This window comes from Dipodomys merriami, unplaced genomic scaffold, assembly GCF_024711535.1.
Source record: "Dipodomys merriami isolate MVZ:Mamm:240054 unplaced genomic scaffold, mDipMer1.0.p SCAF_30, whole genome shotgun sequence".
Classification (NCBI taxonomy): domain Eukaryota; kingdom Metazoa; phylum Chordata; class Mammalia; order Rodentia; family Heteromyidae; genus Dipodomys; species Dipodomys merriami.
The window spans coordinates 4312524-4328211 of record NW_027204493.1 but is presented as its reverse complement, the minus strand read 5'-3'; the positions used below and the strand labels follow the sequence as shown (position 1 = coordinate 4328211).

The 15688-nt window shown below is 38.7% G+C and overlaps 1 protein-coding gene across 1 annotated transcript in view; it reads left to right on the top strand.

Moving 5' to 3' along the window:
- LOC138840687 (uncharacterized) overlaps window positions 1-15688 on the top strand; it is a 53538-nt gene that overhangs the window by 21241 nt on the left and 16609 nt on the right. The window contains exons 4-6 of the mRNA XM_070040953.1: window positions 2713-2747; window positions 9494-9648; window positions 11760-11893. Coding sequence (XP_069897054.1) covers window positions 2713-2747; window positions 9494-9604 — 146 coding nt within the window. The 3' untranslated portion in view covers window positions 9605-9648; window positions 11760-11893. The remainder of the gene's footprint in view (window positions 1-2712; window positions 2748-9493; window positions 9649-11759; window positions 11894-15688) is intronic.

Sequence of the window (15688 nt, the reverse complement as noted above, 5' to 3'; positions counted from 1 at the left end):
ATTCAAATTTGAAGAAACTTGGAAAACTTCAGAAATTTCCTTTACATGTGTATATTTTTTCCCCTTTGAATGGTACTGCAATTTGAATTCAGGACCTTATGGTTACTAGGCAAGCATAATCCAATGCCACTATCTTCTTTTTACTTTAGCTACTTTTTTTTTTAAAGTCCTTGTATTTTTACCCAGGTTTGGCTGGTATCAGCTTGTAGTTGCTCCACCCATGCCTCCTATGGAGTTGTGATTACAGACATGCACCATCATGTCTACTTTGCTTATTAAGATGGGTCCTTCCTAACTTTTGCTTAGGGATAGGTACAAGCCATGATCCTCCAGATCTTCACCACTTAAGTAGCTAGGATTATAGGCATGAGCCATCACATTCGGCTGAACTAATATTCTGATTGTATATTTACAAACCAGCTACTCAGGAGGCTGAGATCTGAAGATCATGGTTCCAAGCCAGCCAGGGCTAGAAACACTGTGAGACTCTTATCTCCAGTTAAGCACTAAAAAAGCTAGAAATAGAACTGTGGCTCAAGTGGGAGAGTGCTAGACTTGAGCAAATAAGCTCAGGAACAGTGCCCAGGTCCCTGAGTTCAAGCCCCAGGACAGGCACAACAGTGAATAAATAATCAGTGTAGTAAATTTTTTATACTTTAGGTGTATTACTTTAATAATACTTTTGTATTTTATTACAAAAAAGTGGAACTATATTTTAACCACTTTGAAGTACACAATTCAGTGGCATTCAGTACTTCACAATGCCGTGCAATAGTCACCACTATCCATTTCTGAATCTTCATCATGCCTAACAGAAATGTTGTGCCCATTAAAACAACAACTTCCCCTTCTCTCTTGTCTCTAGCTTTACACCCTCTATTATACATTATCTCTCTGAATTTCCTTCATAGGTATTTCATATAAGTAGAATCATATAATATTTGTGTCTTTTTGTGTATTGTGTACCTTTTGTATCTGGCATGTTTCATTTAACCATCATGCTTGCTAGGTTCATTGATGTTGTAACCTGTATCAGAATTTCTGTGTTTTTAAGGCTGAATACTATTCCACTGTATGAATATACTGTATTTTTGCCAAACAAACTGAGGGACACTTGAGTTTTTTCTACTCACACTTGAAGCTTTTTTTTACACTATCATAAATAATGTGTCTGAATAATGATATGTGGCAAGTGTCTATCTGTGTCTCTGCTTCCTCTTCTATGTGAAATTAAATCAGTTGGCAATTTTATGTTGAGATGGGCCTTGTAAACTTGTTTTTGTCTGGGCTGACCTGGAACCATGGTCTTCCTGATCTCAGCATCCTGCATAGCTGGGATATCAGATACATACCACCAAGACAAGCTATTGGTTGAGATGGAATCTTATGAGCTTCCTCCCTTCTCCACCCTGACCTCCACCAAGTGTGTCTGAAATCATTATCCTCATTATCTTAGCCTCACAATAGCTGGAATACTCTCAGCTATTGGTTGAGATGAGTTCTGGTAAATTTTTCTGCCTGGGTTCATTTTAAACCAAAATCCCCCTTGATCTCTACCTCCCAAGTAGTAGGAATACAGATGGGAGCCACCACTGCTGATATTTTTAATGTGCATATTGGCCATTTAGATATAGTCTTCAGTGAAATGTTTGTCCTTTACCAACTTTTGAATTTTCAATATTGTTGAGTTGTAAGAGTACTGCATGGGGCTGGGAAGGTGGCTCAGTGGTAGAGCGCTTGCTTTGCATGCCTGAGGCCCTGGGTTCGATTCCTCAGCACCACATAAGCAAAAAGAAAAAAGCCTGAAGTGGTACTGTGGCTCAAGTGGTAGAGCACTAGCCTTGAGCTGAAGAGCTGAGGGACAGCGCCCAGGCCCAGAGTTCAAGCACCACGGCCGACCAAAAAAAAAAAAAAAAAAAAAAAGAATTCTTTATGACTCTGAATCTTGTGATCCATGCAACACAGTTTAAGAAACATTGCTCTGTCCTTGGCCTGTCATTTACCCAGTAGCCTGCTTCCATTTTTTTCTCCCCACAATATATCAATACCATATAGCATTATACCTACATGATGAGAGTAAGCATAATTTTCAATACTATGACAGACATGAAATCAACTATGTAAATTGATCAACACAATCATGTTCTGTTTGTTGTGTGGGTGGCAGTGTAAAATTACTACTTTTTAGCCAAAATAGAAACAAAGATGAGTCAAAAGTAACATCTACACTGAACATCTCAGATTGTTACCCACAGTAGGCAGATTTTTCCTCTTTGTCCCCCCCCCTCCCCGTCACTCCCACCCCGTAGGAAGCTTCTGAGATTGTGAAGAAATTTTTAGGACAATTGCTATCCTCAGCTCCCACTTCTAGCTGATTTTCCTACTTTATATCTTTTGGCATCCCAACTTGGATGCTTTTGCAACAGTGAAATAGCTTGATGATAATTTCTCAATTTTAGTGTGAAAGCTGGTAAATTCAGAATTTTAAGTGTTTTCCATATCACTTTATCTACAGAAAAGCATAAATCAGAAATTAAAGTTCTGGAGAAAAGAAAGTGCATCATTGCATTTAATTAAACATAAATACATTTTTAAACCAATACTCTCATCTTAACGTTGGACACGACAGAAGGATTAATATCTAACTCCATTTTTTATATATACATGTTTGTCATTCAGCCATAAAGAATAATAAAATTTTGTTACTTTCAGGGAAATGGGAAGAATTGGAGATCATTGCACTAAAGGTAATAAACCAGACTAATAGAGAGACAGATATCAAATGTTTTTTTTTATCATATGTGGAATCTTGGGGGACAAAACAAGGCATGATAGAAGGGACTATTAAGAAGAGGAGGGACACCTGAAGGGGAAGAGAGGAGGGCATGAAATAAGAAAAAGTAGTAGGCATGGCTCAAGTGGGTAGACGGTTGCAAAGTAAGTGTGAGGCCCTGAGTTCAATCCTCAGTACTAAAAACAAAGAAAAAGTACATTAGAAAGTGGAGATGAGGCTCAAGTGGAGAGCAGCAGCCTTGTGCAAAGAAGCTAAGCAAGAGCACAAGGTCCTTCATTCAAGCCCATTGCTGATTGCTGGCATACACACAAGTGAGATATATATATATATATATATATATATATATATATATATATATATATATATATATATATGCACACACACACACATTATATGCATGTATACTATATGTATATGCACACACTTACATACAAATATATAAACATATATTTATACCTGTGTGTTTAATGTCTATAAGTTTATGTATAATTTCTTTAATGTATGTATATGCAAATAGATGCACATACATATGCACACACATAATATCACAATAAAAATCACAGTTTTATATAGTTTGTATAAATTTTAAAAAGCCAATTAGCTTGGATCAAGGTATTGTGGTACGGAAGAACAGACATGAGCTTTGCATCTAGTCAGATATGGCTTCATACCCTGATTCTTCCATATAGATCATGATGTTTGAAGGAAGTTATTTCTTGGAGGGGAGCTGTTCCTTTTTGTGTGCATGTGTGTTGGTACTTGGGTTTGAACTCAGGGTCTCATACTTTTGCTCAGTCTTCTTGCTTATAGCTAGTGCTCTTGAGCCATATTTCCAGTCTGGCAATTGGCTGATTAATTGGATATGGCATCTCCCAGATTATTTTGTTTGTTCTGGGTTCAAACTATGATCCTCCAGGTCTCATCCTCAGTCAGGTCCATTTTCTCTAACAGAAGAATACCTGATTTCTTTGACTGTCTACTGGCACAAAAAGAGCAATGGAATCAGATGCTAGTGGTAGCTTCAAGCTCAGTGAATTCTGATGTTTCCTAGCTCTTAGGAAGAAAAAAAATCTAATATAGCAATGCCAAAAGTTGCATAGAAGGGAAGCATAGACTCTGAAATATGTTGCTTGTAATGATGAAAAGAAGGGCTAATGTTTCTTCTACTTTGTTTTCAGCCCTTGTAAACCATTGGAGGCATAACATGATTTATATCTGTTTGATAATTTGGCTTTTGTTTATGATGCTAGGAATTGAATCAAGGACCTTGACCATACCAGTGCTCTACCACTGAGCTACATCCCCACCCCATATAGTACCACTTATGGGTCATTGATTCAAAAGTTTGCCATATTTTTTAGGACTGGGCCCTCACCCTCACCTCACCCTTCTTCCCAAAATATTGTCCTTGAATCAGAAGGTTACTTAAAACTATAAAAGATCATTTAGCAAGCTAAGAAGCTAAATATTTTCAGATAAAGAGGTATGGGATAAAATCAGAATATCTTGTGCTGATATGCCCATTGATGTGTCATACTTTTCATAAAATAGAGTGATATTTAGTTCTGTGACATCTTCTGAGGAACCTAAGAAATATATTATAGAAGTTTTCAGCTGAAACAAAAAGAGGAAGCGCTTATCAACTGCCTTGTATTGGCCAAAGGTAGATTGACGGACATTAGACTTCTCTATGCTGAATGAGAGCTGAAAATGCCAAGGAAAGTGGCTTTCAGGGTTGCCAGTAATATCCCACAGCTACTCATCTCTAGATAATGCCTTGCTTTACTTTCTGCTCTTCCATCACCTAAGATACAAATTCCTTGAATTAAAGTCCCTCTATTTTAAATGAGTTTTGGCTTCCAGTAGAATTTTGACCAAGACAATGTAAAATTTGAAACGTAGTATTGTGTTATCTGTCTTCTCTGATCTAGGTTCTTATTCCAGAGATTGCAAGGGGGAGTCTACTATAGGTCGCTCTGCTAACCCAATCATAAGCCCCTTTCTCAGACACTTAAGAAACATAAAAGGTCATTTCATCAGGTAGTGATGAGTGGAGCTGAGAATCCAGGGTATGAAATCCAGTCAAAGAGAGAGAAGGACCAGGTCATACGGCTCCTGAAAAGTAGAACAGGTAACTTTCCATTTCTCAGTTCCAGTTTTGCACAAGCTTGCTAGTCTTATATCTCATAAGAAACCTTACCTGCTATTCATAAATGTTTCTTCATTAGAGCTAGTTGGGTTGAGCATCTGGAATCTTGAGTTGTGACTAGAAGACTACATGCACATAGAATAGTTACATGGAATTGCATTTGGGGGTGAACAACTTGATCAAAGGTTTATGGAGAAATAGTTTTGACTTATTTTCACTCATCTTGGGTTTATTGTGAGTCATTTAAAGATTTAAACAAAACAGTTTGAAAGTTATAGTTGGCACTTCATAGCCTTTATTCTGTATAGTTAGATGATACCATTGGTGGTTTTTGAAGGCTGCTTTAAATAATATAACATTCAAAGCTAAGTAGCAATGATCATGACATTAAAACATATTAAAAATGAGATCTACAAGCCTCTATTTTTGTTTCTTCTCTTTTCTTGAAAGTCATGCCAAGTTTTTGCAAAAAAAAAAAGGGGAAGAAAATGAAGTAAGTAAAATTGCTTTCTGGAAACTAACATTGTTGGCAATTTGCTAAAGGCAAACTTTTGAAACTCACTCAGATTAGCTGATGGGTCAAAATTATCACAACGAGTACAGTTTTTCTATGTTCCAATTTGTCCTGCTATTAGATGTCTTACAGTCATTTTGTCTCTGGTCAGAAGATCTTACTAGGCATCACCACTCCTGTGCTGATTAACTAGGTACAACTGCTCAGGTTCTAGTTTGCTATTTCAGTGTAAAATAGAAAGAGAAAGATTTATATGGATATATGAAATTTTCAGTTTCAAAATTTTAAAAGATATGGGTTAACTTCACTGATACCTGGCATTTATCCTGAATTTGTTTCTTTTCTTTTCTTTTCTTTTTGTTGTTCATGGGGTCTGAACTCTGGGCCTGGGTGCTGTCCCTCAGCTCTTCAGCTCTTCTACCAAATGGTAGAGTGCTTGCCTTGCATGCACGAAGCCCTAGGTGCGATTCCTCATCACCACATAAGCAGAAAAAGCCAAAAGTGGCACTTTGGATCAAGTGGTAGAGTGCTAGCCTTAGGAAGGGACACTGCCCAGGCCTAGAGTTCAAGCCTCAGGTCTGGTAAAAGAATAAAAATAAAAAATAAAGACCAAAAATTAAAAGACATAAAAAAGAGAAAAAAAGAAAGAAAGAATTTTCTTGGATGGATGCTGGTCACTCACACCCGATCTGAGGATTGCAGTTCAAAGCCAATTAACTACCTGAGAACTGGAAGTGGGGCTGTTGCTCAAAGTGGTAGTGTTATCCTTGAGCAAAAGAGCTCAGGGACAGTGCCCTCGCCCTGAGTTCAAGACTCGTGACCAAAAAAAAATGTCTGGGCACAATATTTGTATAGTATAGTGGTCTTTAAACTGATTACACAAATCTATTTGTTTTCAGAAGGGCAACATAGATCTCAATAAACTTTAAAATCACACAGTCATATATTTATAATGTCTTCTACTATATAATTTAAGCTGGCATTGACCTCAGATATCATATGGTCTGTGTCAGAAAGCATAAGGGAGCACGAGTTTTTGCCTCCTCTAAATATTAGATGATATTAATGATATTTAATCATTTATATAGTTTGCATATTTGGCTGTTATTGTGAAATGGTTGAATATTGAAATTGAGGTATATAGTGTTTTCTTTTATGTGTTACTAGAAACAATTAATAGTCATTATTAGAGATAAGACTAATGGCAGATTCCTAGACTTGTTTCTTTGTGTCTTTTGCAGAATCTTGTTTCTATAAAAGGTCCTTTCTAGAAGCAATTTTTATGAAACCTGATTTTGATAAACTAATTTATTAATAATTTAGCTTTCTATTCAATGTTTATGTATTAAAAATTAATAGCAGAAAATGTTTCTAAAAGCACAGATGTTTTATGTATTTTGCAGTCAATTGTGTTTTTAAAATAAGAAAATAATTTTTTAAAATGGATCATCTCAGACCCTTTCTCTATAATAAGAGTGTTGATATTTATTGTCTCGCATTGTTTGTAGCCTGATCTGTCAAGTTCTACCCCTTTGGCATATTATTTTCAAGGCATTGGGTCTCCTGAGCATTCTGTATTTTAGGAGCTGGCTTTTCTTACAAGTAGAAGTCTGTGAGTCTTTGTAGCAGCTGCTGGATTCTGAAGACCTTCTGGCCAATGGTGCTTTATTTCTCTGTGCTGGATGCCTGGCACCTTGGGCCTGCCTTGACCCACCATGTCCATGTCTCACTCCAGTTCTGACAAACTCCTCTTTGCATTCTGTCTCTAACTTGGTGGAAGTCAAAGTAGCAAGGCAGCCTATTCTTTTCCATCCCCAGCCCTTATCCACTCTACTTTTTGTGTCTTCTGTTTGGCTCAGATATTAGTTTTTTGCCTCACCAATTCCCATTCCTATTATATAGCCCTCCTTGCTTTTCCTAATACCAATTTGGTTCACAATAAATTTGTGTCATTTTGATGTTAATCTTAGCAACTTGAACATGAGTCTTTAACAAAGTATGGCTTTATTTCTTTCATAAACAACAGATGGCAGATTTTCCCCCCTTGACTGTGGGCTTGGCTTTCTCTCCAGGGCACAGCCTTTCTTACTGTGTTCAACTCTCTTCTTAATTTACTCTCAATTGCTCTTCAGTCATGGGTGTAGAATTTCCAGAATCCCCCCATGTCCACTGTAACTATTGGCTTTCCTCGCTGTTTCTTTGCCAACCAGTATCACCTCCTGGCCCTTGCTCCTCCCTGGGTACTCTTTGAGTCCCTCAATTACCAAAAATAACAGTAGGAGTCTGATAGTTTCTGACTACATGTTCAGTTGCAGATTACAGCTTTCTCAAGATCTTTATGTTCCATAAAGAAGGGTCAGAGATAAGGTCATCTATATTCATTAAGGACTTCGGCAGTAAACATAAAGAACAGTATTTGAAGCCACACACTGGTGGCTCACATCTGTAATCCTAGCTACTCAAGAGACTGAGATCTGAGGCTCACAGTTCAAAGCCAGCCAAGTAAGAAAATCTGTGAGACTCTGGTCTCCAATTAACTACTCCAAAAGCTGGAAGTGGACCTGTGGCTCAAGTGGTAGAGCGCTAGCCTTGAGCAAAAGAAGCTCAAGGACAGTGCCCAGGCCCTCGGTTCAAGCCCCAGGACTGGCATAAAAAGGAACAACATTTGTACAAACTGTCACGTTCTTTTTATTTTTAAAGACAACACTGTTTTAGGAAGCTCGTGACAATCTAAATTAATAAGCAATGTAGTTTATTTTATCTTAAGCCTCACTTAAGTTTAAAATACAAAAGGTATCGGTTTTCAGCGCCCAGGCCCAGAGTTCAAGCCCCATGACCAAAAAAAAAAAAAAAAAGTTATCGGTTTCTTTTTCTAGGACTGCTTTTCTCCCATAACATTTAAAAGTCAAAACTAAAATTTGAAAGGATTAGTTTTTCAAGTTCATGGCTAGTAAAGATCACATTTATAAATGATCCTGTTTAGCATGTGTCTGACATAATGGCAGTCTTGCTGTGGGGTGACTCCTCAGATCTTGCTCTAAAAGAAGTCTGGGTAGCCAGGTAGTAAAACACCCCCAGAAGTGGAGTTTTCTAAATAAAGTGTATTTATTATCTTGTTCATTAGATACCACAAGAGCCAGTCAAATGCAATAACGCCTGCTATCTAGGAGACCTCAGTGTGAGGACTGTGCAGCCACGTATGTTGGATGTGGCCAATGATCACTTGGCTTAGTTCCTACTTCCTAGTATGATGTTTTGGTGCTGCAGATGCTAAAAAGTTAAAAATGTCTTTTTTTTTTTTTTTTTTTTTTTTTGGTTATGGGGCTTGAACTCTGGGCCTGGGCACTGTCCCTATGCTCTTCAGCTCAGGGTGAACACTCTATCACTTGAGCCACAACACCACTTCTGGTTTTCTGGTGGTCAATTGGAGAGAAGAGTCTCATGGACTTTCCTGCCCAGGTTGGGTTTGAACCATGATCCTCTGATCTCAGCCTCCTGAGTAGCTAGGATTACAGGTGTGAGTCACTGGTGCTTAGCCCCAATTGTCATTTTTCAGACTAATTTGCAGCTAAGGTTCTGGATATTCATTAAGAGTTGCTAATGAGATGCATTTGTGTAGGCTTCAGAAGAAAGATGTACTAGGGGTTACTTTCTACTATTTTTTGGCTATTTTATCCTGGCAAAAATAACGGCAGTATTCCAGGATTTACTCTCTAGTTCTGTGGCTACACGGAGGCAAATATAGGGAAAGTAGTTGTCACTTGCTGAGATCATTAAGTGGCAGAAGCAGGAACTTCCTTTTTTTAAAAAAAATTGTGTTTTGGTTTTGCATCTGAATCCAGGACTCATTATGGAGCTCAACCTGGGCCTTGAAGTTGTAATTCTCCTGTTCCAGTCTTCTGAGGACTGGGGTTGCAGGTGCACATGAGGACACTGGCTAGGAGCATGCTAATGAGCAAGAGGGAAAGCTGAAAGTACAGGTAGACAAATTGGTGTATCAGTCTGAACTCAAAACTGTGTTTCCTTCACCTTCTAGCATCAACTTAAGATGAAACTTCTTCCAGAATCCTGTGAGTGCCAAGAGGTAGAGGGGAGATCTGTGGAGCAGAGCTCCCTTGGTGGAATTGCTCCTGAGAAGCTAGACTGAGATCAACCAGTGGCAAGCTCACAAGCATAGTAGGCTAATGAAGAGTTGAGTAGGTTTTTTTTTTTAAATTTAATTTAATTTTATTTGTGAACATACTGTACAGAGGAGTTACAATTACATGGACAGGATAATGCGTACATTTCTTCATTTCTTACCAAGGATTGCAGCCTCCTCCTTTGTTTACCCTTCACATCCCTTCCCAGCCTCCCCCCTCCCCCCCAATCCCAATCCTTCTCCTTCCCCCCCCCCCCCCCCCGCACCGATGTTGTAAAGCTCGTTTTGGACATGACAACTTGTACTTCTCATTGTTGCAACAGGTCCACCTGTAGAGTTGAGTAGGTTTTTAAGCATCGTTGTAGCCATAGCTAACTTCCACAACAGTAATGGTGACTCATTACCTAACTCAGTCATTTCAGCAATGGTCCTTTTTTTGTTTATCTTTTTTTAGCCAGTGGGGATAACAACAGCCTTTTGATTCCCTTCAATTTGTGACTGTGACGAATGTAGTCACTCCCCCAGAAGATGAGTTCGTAGTGTTCAGTAAGATTAGTATAGAGCTTGCTGTTCCAGTGTTCCAGATATTTTTAAAGTATTTAATTCCCCTTCTGCTTAAAATAACTAGAACTACTCACAGTGATTAGGATGAGTACTATAAAAACAAAAACAAGAAAAATAAAAGTGATGGTGAGGATATGGAGAAATTGGAAACTTTGTGTGCTACATTGTAAATGCATTAGTAAAGCAAAATTGTTCCATTGCTGTGGAAACTGTATGACATTTCATCAGAAAATGGGTGCTGATGGTTAATGCTTGTAATCCTAGCTACTTGGGAGGCTGAGATCAGGAGGATTGTAGAGATCAGGAGGATTGTAGTTCCAGGTCAGACTGGTCAAAAAGTTTGCAAAACTCCCTTTCAACCAATAGCTGGACACAATGGTACATGCCTATCATCCCAGCAAGTGGGAAACTGGGTTAGGAGGATTGCAGTTTTTGCCTGGACTGGCCAGGCAAAAAAAAGTCCATGAGATGCCATCTCAGTTGAGGAAGCTGGGCACGGTGGCATGTGCCTGTCACCCAGGCATTATGGAAAGGTAGTATAGAAGGATTGTCATCTAGGTGCATACTTGGGCATGAAATGAGACCCTATCTCAAAAACATCTATAGAGTAAGTGGAAGATTTCTTTACAGGGACAACAGACTAAACAATTACCAAGCTAACTGATGGATTGAAGCCAGTGATTGATAAGTTACATATGAATGGAAATTAGCATGTGGTTAATACATTCTATTTTTTATGCTGTGAAATTGTATCAATTTTCAATAATAAATAATAGTATACATATGCATTATTTGCTGAAAGTAAGCAAATGAAACAGTGTAAGGGTGGGAAGAATGACTTAAGGGTAGAGCACCTGCTTCATAAGCACAAGACCTTGAAACCTTCCCCCAGAAAAAAAGTGCAAAAAAGGCCAGAAATGTGGCTCAGTGGTATAATACCTGCCTAACAAGCATAAAGCCCTATGTTCAAACCCCAGTACTGCCAAAAAATATATCAACATGAATGAATGAATGGATAGCAATGGAAATATAATGTATCCAGCAGTTCTACCCATGTGTTTCATACTAAAAAGAATTAAAAGAAGGAACTCGAAGAGCTTTTTGTATATTCATATTTATAGCAGCATTGAACATAATAGCCAAGGGGTAGTAGCAACCCAAGTGTCCATTAACAGATAATGGATGAACAAAATACTGTGTATACTTACAAGAATATTATTCAGCCTTAAGAGAAAGGGAATTCTGACAGATGCTAGAACATGACTGAACCCTGAGGACATTAAGTGAAATAAACTAGTCACAAAAGGACAAAGGCTGTATGATTCCACTTATATGAGGTACCCAGAGCAATTAAATTCATAAAGACAGAAAGCAGAATGGTGGTTTCCAGGGCCTAGGGCCAGGAAAGATGTGTAATTGTGGATTAATGGAAATGGAGTGTTAGTGTGGAAAAACAAGAAGTGTCCTGAACATGGATGGTGTTGGTTCTATTAACAATGCAAATGTGCCTAATCTACATAAAACAGGATAATTTTCTGTTTCGTGTATTTTGGTATAATTTAAAATTTTTAATAGGAAGTTTTAATTTGTGTTACAGAACCTGAACAATTCACCAGATGATATGAGAACAAGGATCACTGGATAGAAGGAAGGACCCACAAAACTGGGCCTCAGAATTGGATCTCAAGAATGATGTTCCACTCCTCATCCAGCAGAGGACACCTAGTCAAGGTTGCAATGGGCTTTCTTTGGGATCATGAAGGGGTATTTTTCTGAGAACTCAAGTCTTTGGTCTCTCTCATCAACAGAGTTGCTTTCCTTTGTAAGTCCTTTGTCAGCTGATAGCTCCTAGTAACTGATAGCATCTAGTAATTAACAGGGATGACTGGTACCCTCCTCTTGTTATCCCTGCCAATTTTCCCTATGTGATGGTTATGTGGTATGTCAGTTTGCAGGTTAAACTATATTTTTCAGAATTCCCTTTCTATTATGGTATTGGGTAGGAAAAATTCTCTCCTTAGAGCTGAAGGTGGAGATGGACAAAAATTATTTTATAATATATATAACTCTTTTCCAAGTTACTCAGTCAAACACAAATATAGGTGCTGCTGTGAAGGGCACTTGCAAATGATATCCATTTCCTAATCAGTTAAAATAGATTAACTTGGGTAGGTTTGACCTAACCAGGTAGAAGACCTTAAAAGGGTGGCATAGAGCTTCCTTGTGTGTAGAAAAGAAGAGAGGGAGGTAGAGGAATGGAGGCAGAGAAAGAGAATATCCTACACTCTAGTCTGTTTATTTTTAATATTTAGGTAGTACTGGGTTTGAACTCAGAGCCTTGTGCTTGCTAGGCATTTGCTCTACCATTTGAGCAATGCTCCCAGACTTCTTTTTTTTTTTTTTTGTCGGTCGTGGGGGGGCTTGAACTCTGGGCCTGGGCGCTGTCCCTCAGCTCTTCAGCTCAAGGCGAGCGCTCTACCACTTGAGCTACAGCGCCACTTCCGGTTTTCTGGTGGTTTATTGGAGATAGGAGTCTCACGGTCTCTCCTGCCCGGGCTGGCTTTGAACCGCGATCCTCAGATCTCAGCCTCCTGAGTAGCTAGGATTACAGGCGTGAGCCACCAGCGCCCGGCTTGCTCCCAGACTTCTATCCATGAACAGCAAACTTTAATCTTTGCCCTTGGCATTCTAGCCTGTTTGTGATCTTTCCTTCCTGCTTGCTCTGTAAACTTTGGACTTGTATGATCAGCATAACTGGGAACATACACACAGGATATATATGTATCTCCTACTGTTGAGCACTGACTAGTATATACTGAAAGATGATCAGGAAACAGTTAACAGCCCTTTCCTGAGTTACTTCCTTACTTGCTAGAATTCCCCAGATAGCTACAGGCTGTTTGATGATAACTGCATCTCTCCCAGAATAGAATGGTGTCAGGGACTAGAGACTGAGACTTTAACACTTTCCTTTCTCATTGTACCATGGAAGGCTGGAGGCTTTGCAGGTTTAGGCCATGAGAAGCAGGGCCTCTTTCACCAAGGCTCCCTCTCTGCCTAGCCCTCACTATTTCTTTCTTCTTACCCAAATCTTTAATCCAATGCCAGGCAGCTTTTCCTCACTATGACAAATACCTGAGATAATCAACTTAAAGGGAAAAAATGTTTATTTTGTTTCACATTTTCAGAGATTTCAGGCCATGGTCATTTGGCTCTCTTGCTTTAACCTATGGAGGCATAGTACATTGGGGGTGGCAAGAGCATGTTCTGGAGGAAGATTAATCCTCTCATGGTGGCCAGGAAGGAGAAGGAAGGAGGGAAAGAGGAAGAGATAAAAGGAAGAGGGAGAGAGAGAAGAATGGCTAGGGTCCCCAAATCCCTTTCATAGTAACTTAATCTTCAAAGAATCCATTGAAGCCCTACTCTGTACCAAATAGTGTCACAGGCTAGTGACACTAAGCTACAGCAGTGCTTTTCACACATGCTTCTGATTCTTCCATCACTTAATCCATAGCAAACTCTAGAATCTGGGGATTCAACAGTTTTAATAGGCATCCTGTGGGCTCCCCAGGCTTTAACTAGGAAGAGGATTAAATGGTATCTGAAAGAGAAGGCCTCTTACTCCATTTGAAGGACCTCAAAAATAGAGAAAATAAAGCAGAAGAGCAGAAGACAGTCTCAAAGAGGAAAGCTAGGACTTCACCTTTACTTTCATTGAATGCTTGTGCTACTTACGCATGTGGGACGGGTCAGCCTGGATTAAAGGCACATTTGGAGATGAATCTTAAATTACTATAAGAATAGTATCTTACTACAATTGGTAAGACTCTTTTGGGCTCGGATCCCTAAGTTTTTCTTTTCTTACATAAAACTGAATACATTAAAAAAAAAAAAGAAGTCACTTCAGTGAAGTCTGGCTTGAGAAGTCAACCTGGGATCCATCTCCCTTCAAACTTTGCTCTTGCTAGCTTCTGTCTTAGATTCCCACTCTTATCCTTGCATACCTGGTGGAAACTAAGTTATATAAAGCCATAACATATAAAGCCATGACATAAGTGCTAAGGATAGACAGAAGACAAGGAAGCCATAGAGACACTGAAAATAGATGAGCAAAAAGGCCCTGTCAAATGGACAGGAGCTGATAGGTGCAGCAGGATCTTTTAGGCAGAAAGACCACCATGTCTACCTAACTTGTATTTCTTGTGATCTTTGGTTCTAGACATCTTAATCTTGTGAGGTTGGTTATGAACTTGAAAAATAGTTTAACTGCGCCGGGCGCCGGTGGCTCACGCCTGTAATCCTAGCTACTCAGGAGGCTGAGATCTGAGGATCGCGGTTCAAAGCCAGCCCGGGCAGGAGAGACCGTGAGACTCCTATCTCCAATAAACCACCAGAAAACCGGAAGTGGTGCTGTAGCTCAAGTGGTAAAGTGCTCGCCTTGAGCTGAAGAGCTGAGGGACAGCACCCAGGCCCAGAGTTCAAGCCCCACAACCGACAAAAAAAAAAAAAAAATAGTTTAACTGATTCCCTACTGAAGGGAAAGAACTTATATGGGGAATTAGTATGTCAGAAAAAAAAATCAAAGTTAACTCATGTTTGAGAAATTACTAATGATGTGTAACTTTCTAAAAATTTGACATTTATTTCTCAAAAATTAAGAACATGAATGGTTGAACTACATAATTCAAAAGTAATATCCACAGGAAACATTAATTAGGGTCAAAGCACAAATACAAAGTCATTTGATGGGTGTATTGCTCTTATGAATAAAGGGAAATAATAACTAGGGTTCAAATTTCATACTTAGCTACCAAACAAGTTTGGGCTTATTATGAACAGAGGCCTGAGTTCATATACATTTACATTTACCAACTCATTAAAACAAAAGCATCTGTTAAAGCATTACTTTTCTAATAAGATTTTGGGGCATTATGAGTAGGGAGTGATGAGATAACTTTTGCTATAGGAGATGCATAGATGGTTGGCCTTTCATTTTCTTTTTTGACAAAAAAGCTAAAACATTTAAATATATAAAAGTACCTCTATGTTGTACTTTTGAAAAGGATTTTTCACTTGTATATATGTTAGATGTTGTGATGGATGACTCTCCCAATTGCTACCATTTATTAGGAGTCTGGGGGTTACTGTTGTTGGTAAGAGCTAGTAACAGTATGGCTTCTCCATGATTCAAAGATCCCTGTCTTGTGACTCTTCCATTATCAACATTCAGGTACTATCCCTTTGCTGAAAATGGCTATTTTAGCTACTACTAATGATCAAATTGTTACAAAATTAATAAATCTTCAGCATCAGAACCCTTTAATTATATGAGTTTCTATTGATGTGCTATATATTTGAATGGACCACAGGCTTTTCCTGGAATAGAACTGTAGGGGTTCTTGACAATTTTTTGTACACTATATACTTTGGGAAGTCTGGTAAAGTCTATACAAGGGTATATGAAATATTACCAGAGCAATGTTTTAAAAAGCTTTAAGTAAAATTTAAAGAGTTATTAAGAGGACT